This window comes from Oncorhynchus tshawytscha, linkage group LG04 (genome assembly GCF_018296145.1).
Source record: "Oncorhynchus tshawytscha isolate Ot180627B linkage group LG04, Otsh_v2.0, whole genome shotgun sequence".
NCBI classification, from domain to species: Eukaryota; Metazoa; Chordata; class Actinopteri; order Salmoniformes; family Salmonidae; genus Oncorhynchus; species Oncorhynchus tshawytscha.
The window spans coordinates 61970867-61974329 of NC_056432.1; the positions used below are offsets into that span (position 1 = coordinate 61970867).

Genomic DNA, 3463 nt, shown 5'->3' on the forward strand with positions numbered 1-3463 from the left:
CCACATTATGTAAATAATAATGGACAAAAACATCTAATAGGATAAAGGCTTAAGTACAGTGCAATATAATGCCGCTGACTTTAACTGGCTCTTTGAATGATGTTTTCAATTATAACCTTGCTAATGTAATTCATTGTTTCACAGCCGAAAATGCATTTTTAAAGCTTCACTGAGTCATGTACATTGAACACATGCACTGAAACGTCCTCTAAAGAGATTGACAAAGTTGCCCGGGATCTGCGCTCGCTCCAGCTCTTAAAAGGGATATAACCCCCTCCCCGCCATGGCAGGTTTCCATTGTGGAGGGAAAGTGTTCATCTGAGATATGAAATGCCTGTGCCTTTAAGAGGGCTGTCCCCCCTTTTCCTCATGCTCCCCCTCAACCACACAGAGTAGACACTCCTCCTGCGAGCATTTGTGAAGCAGCTCCTGTCCCTTACGTCTCTTTGTGGGGAAACAGAGGGCACACTTTCTAGAGCATAACTGGAGACAGAGACACAGAGGTCCGCAGGACGCCCAGGGTTCCAGCCTACAGCCACCCCTGGCACAGCCCTGAGGGGGACAGCTCCCACAGAGCACCTTGGCCAAGAGGTCCACGAAAGGAGAAGAGACGCTAATCAACTGGACCGTCCCAGAAAGTGAGATGAGAGTTGATGATATGAATGATGTGAATCCAACTGATCAATGTGGGATCTGAACCCTAAGTGAGAGGTGTATTGAGTGTGTTGTATAAAGTAGCAGTTCTCTTGAAAAGTTAGGCTGAAGCATCGAAGTATCCAGGTTACAAGGATAAAAGCTCATCGAGAGAAAACAAGAGAAAGGACACTTCAGCTGAGAATGTATGCATTTTCAAGGTTATTTTTTACATCTTGAATTGCCCCATTTGTATTCTTAATTCACCACCCAGCGTTTATCTTATTTTTTCAGCTGTCTGTAAAGCAGCATGAAAAGACTCCATTGAAAGCACTTTCTGCAAGCCGGATAATATTCCTTTCCAAAGCCTTGAAACTTTCGCAGACGTCTACAGAAAAAAGAAACCTATAACGAGAATAAGAAAACAATGCTGTGCTGGATCCCATATGAGTACGAATCGCTGACTGGACTTTTATGATTGGAGAAGATACAGGAGTGAAGAGATGTATTCCGACTGTGGAGTTGGAGTGGCCAGCATTCAAAGACAGTATCAGGTCAGGGACTCTGTCAGACCATACACCGGACCTGGAGGGAATACACAGGTCCCAATGGAAACCGGTGTGACCCCAGCTAGGTGCCCAATATATCAGGTTCAGCCTTACAGTGGGCAGCCCTCCTGCACTGTCAACAGTGTTTCCAACACACAGCCCACTCCGGTGCCTACACATCTAACTCCACCTCCCGCTGCACTCAAACCGGGCCAGGATGGGTTCAAGAAGGTGTGTCGCACAGAGGAGGCCAGCCCGTGTCCCTTCCCAGGATTGGCCTCAGGAGTGCTGGAGATGCGTGTCAAGGAGGGCAGTAAGATCCGTAACCTCATGGGTTTTGCCATGGCTCGCATGCAGGGGGATGTCAGTGGTGTTGGGGTTAGTGGAGGTGGTGGCCTGAGGCAGGTTGTTTTCTCTGGGTCAGGTCGTGCCGTCACCAAGACCATCACATGCGCTGAGATCATGAAGAGAAAAGTGGGGTCTCTGCACCAGCTGACCAAGCTGCGCTACAAGGGTGTGAGGGAGGTGTGGGAGAGCAAAGAAGGGGGGGCATCGGAGATGACTGTTCACAGGACCGTCCCCGCCATCAGCATCCTTTTGTCCAAAGACCCCCTGGACCCGCAGGAGCCCGGCTACCAGCCCCCTGAGACCCTCAGTGCTCTCTGGGAGGACAGAGATGGTGTGGATGCCCTACAGACAGCCAGCAAGAGACCTCTTGGTCTGTCCCCATACAGTAGTTTCCCGGACTCTAAGAGAGTGTGTCTGAGTCTGGACGAGGGGACTCTGGCTCTGTCCACCCCCCTGGCTAACTGACTGACTGAACTGGTATCAAACAGTCGAGTGGGAAGGATCAGAGGAGTTCATTCTGCACTGCCCTCCACTCAAGCACAGTGCTGAAACAATCAGAACATTCACTCAGACAGAACAGTGCTTTCTGAGGAGAACTGAGCACCCTGCCCACCCCATCCTCCAGAGGTCAGTCAAAATAGGACCTGAAAGCTTGTCTTTGTAGATACAACATTTATTGAACCCATTTCTCAGCACAATCAATCGTTCGCCTTTGTGCCCAGAAATACTTAATGTCATCATACTATATGTCACACTGTAAAAGCTTAGACATGACAGCACACTTATCACATTTTAAATCATCAACACAACAAAACACAGAGCAACCAATCACCCAAGATCCCAGATTTCTGCTTTCAGTAGACTGACAATACCTTTTGAACATTGTCGTTCTGTTTTCCTAATTATATCCTACAACTGGAAATCTGTTCAAATGCACAAGGTAGGTCCACAATATTGTAATGAATACACAGAATATCTACACTCCCCTCCGTATATATTTGGACAGGGAAGCATAGCATGTTTCATTTGGCTCTACATGCCAGCATTTTGGATTTGAGATCAAATGTTTCATATGATGCAACAATAGAGTATGTCACCTTTTAATTTGAGGGTATTTTCATACATATCCATTTTACCATTTAGAAATGAATGCACTTTATGCATCTAGTCCCCCCATTTGAAGGTGTCATAAGTGTTAAAGGCACTTACAATAGTCTACATTTTATACACTATAACACAATAAGTGAATTTGTCCAAATACTTATGGCACCTTCAAATGGGGGGGACGATATACATAAAGCGCATTCATTTCTAAACTATCCATAATATGACAAATGTATCATGTTTTCAAATATCCAAACATTCAAATAAACTATATGCAGGAAAAGCCTTTTTGTGTATTTCTATCCCTCAGACTTGCCTATAGTACTGTACAAAGTCCAGATTGAAAAGGAAATCACAGCATGCTGATGTGTTGATAAGAGTAACGGGAGTGAAATTTGTCTAAGAGACAGCTGATTTAATGACATGGCCCCTGATAAGACGCAGCTCCAGAACCAAGCAGCCTGACAGATGCTGGGGGCTGAAATACAGGGACAGATTATCATTAAGATTACAACACTACATTGCGGCACACTAGAGAAAAGGATCAAAACTAGGCTTGATATAACTAAACACAGTCAGTGTCCCACCAGAATATGAAATCATAGCAGCAGACTCAACTCCATACCATTACTACAGTGCTAGGGTTCACGTAGAGGATATCGTATGCAGTGTTTGGGAGTAGTGAACTACATGTAATTCAACAAGTAATTTAATTACATTTGTTAGTGGAACTCAATTCAAATCTTGGTAGTGTTTCCGGAGTTAATTACATTTTTGAAGATGTGTAGCTAACGAACTACACACAAAGAAAATATTGGTGAAGTAGGCAA

The 3463-nt window shown here is 45.0% G+C and overlaps 1 protein-coding gene across 1 annotated transcript; it reads left to right on the forward strand.

The window, feature by feature from the left end:
* Positions 1-419: 419 nt before the first annotated feature.
* LOC112249751 lies at positions 420-2906 on the forward strand. Its single transcript, XM_024419528.2, has one exon. The coding sequence runs from the start codon at positions 1137-1139 to the stop codon at positions 1992-1994; it is 858 nt and encodes a 285-aa protein (XP_024275296.1). The 5' UTR covers positions 420-1136; the 3' UTR covers positions 1995-2906.
* The last annotated feature ends 557 nt before the right edge of the window (positions 2907-3463 follow it).

What these genes read in the sequence shown, in the direction of transcription:
- LOC112249751 (XM_024419528.2), top strand. Translation starts at nt 1,137, where the DNA reads ATGTATTCCGACTGTGGAGTTGGAGTGGCCAGCATTCAAAGACAGTAT.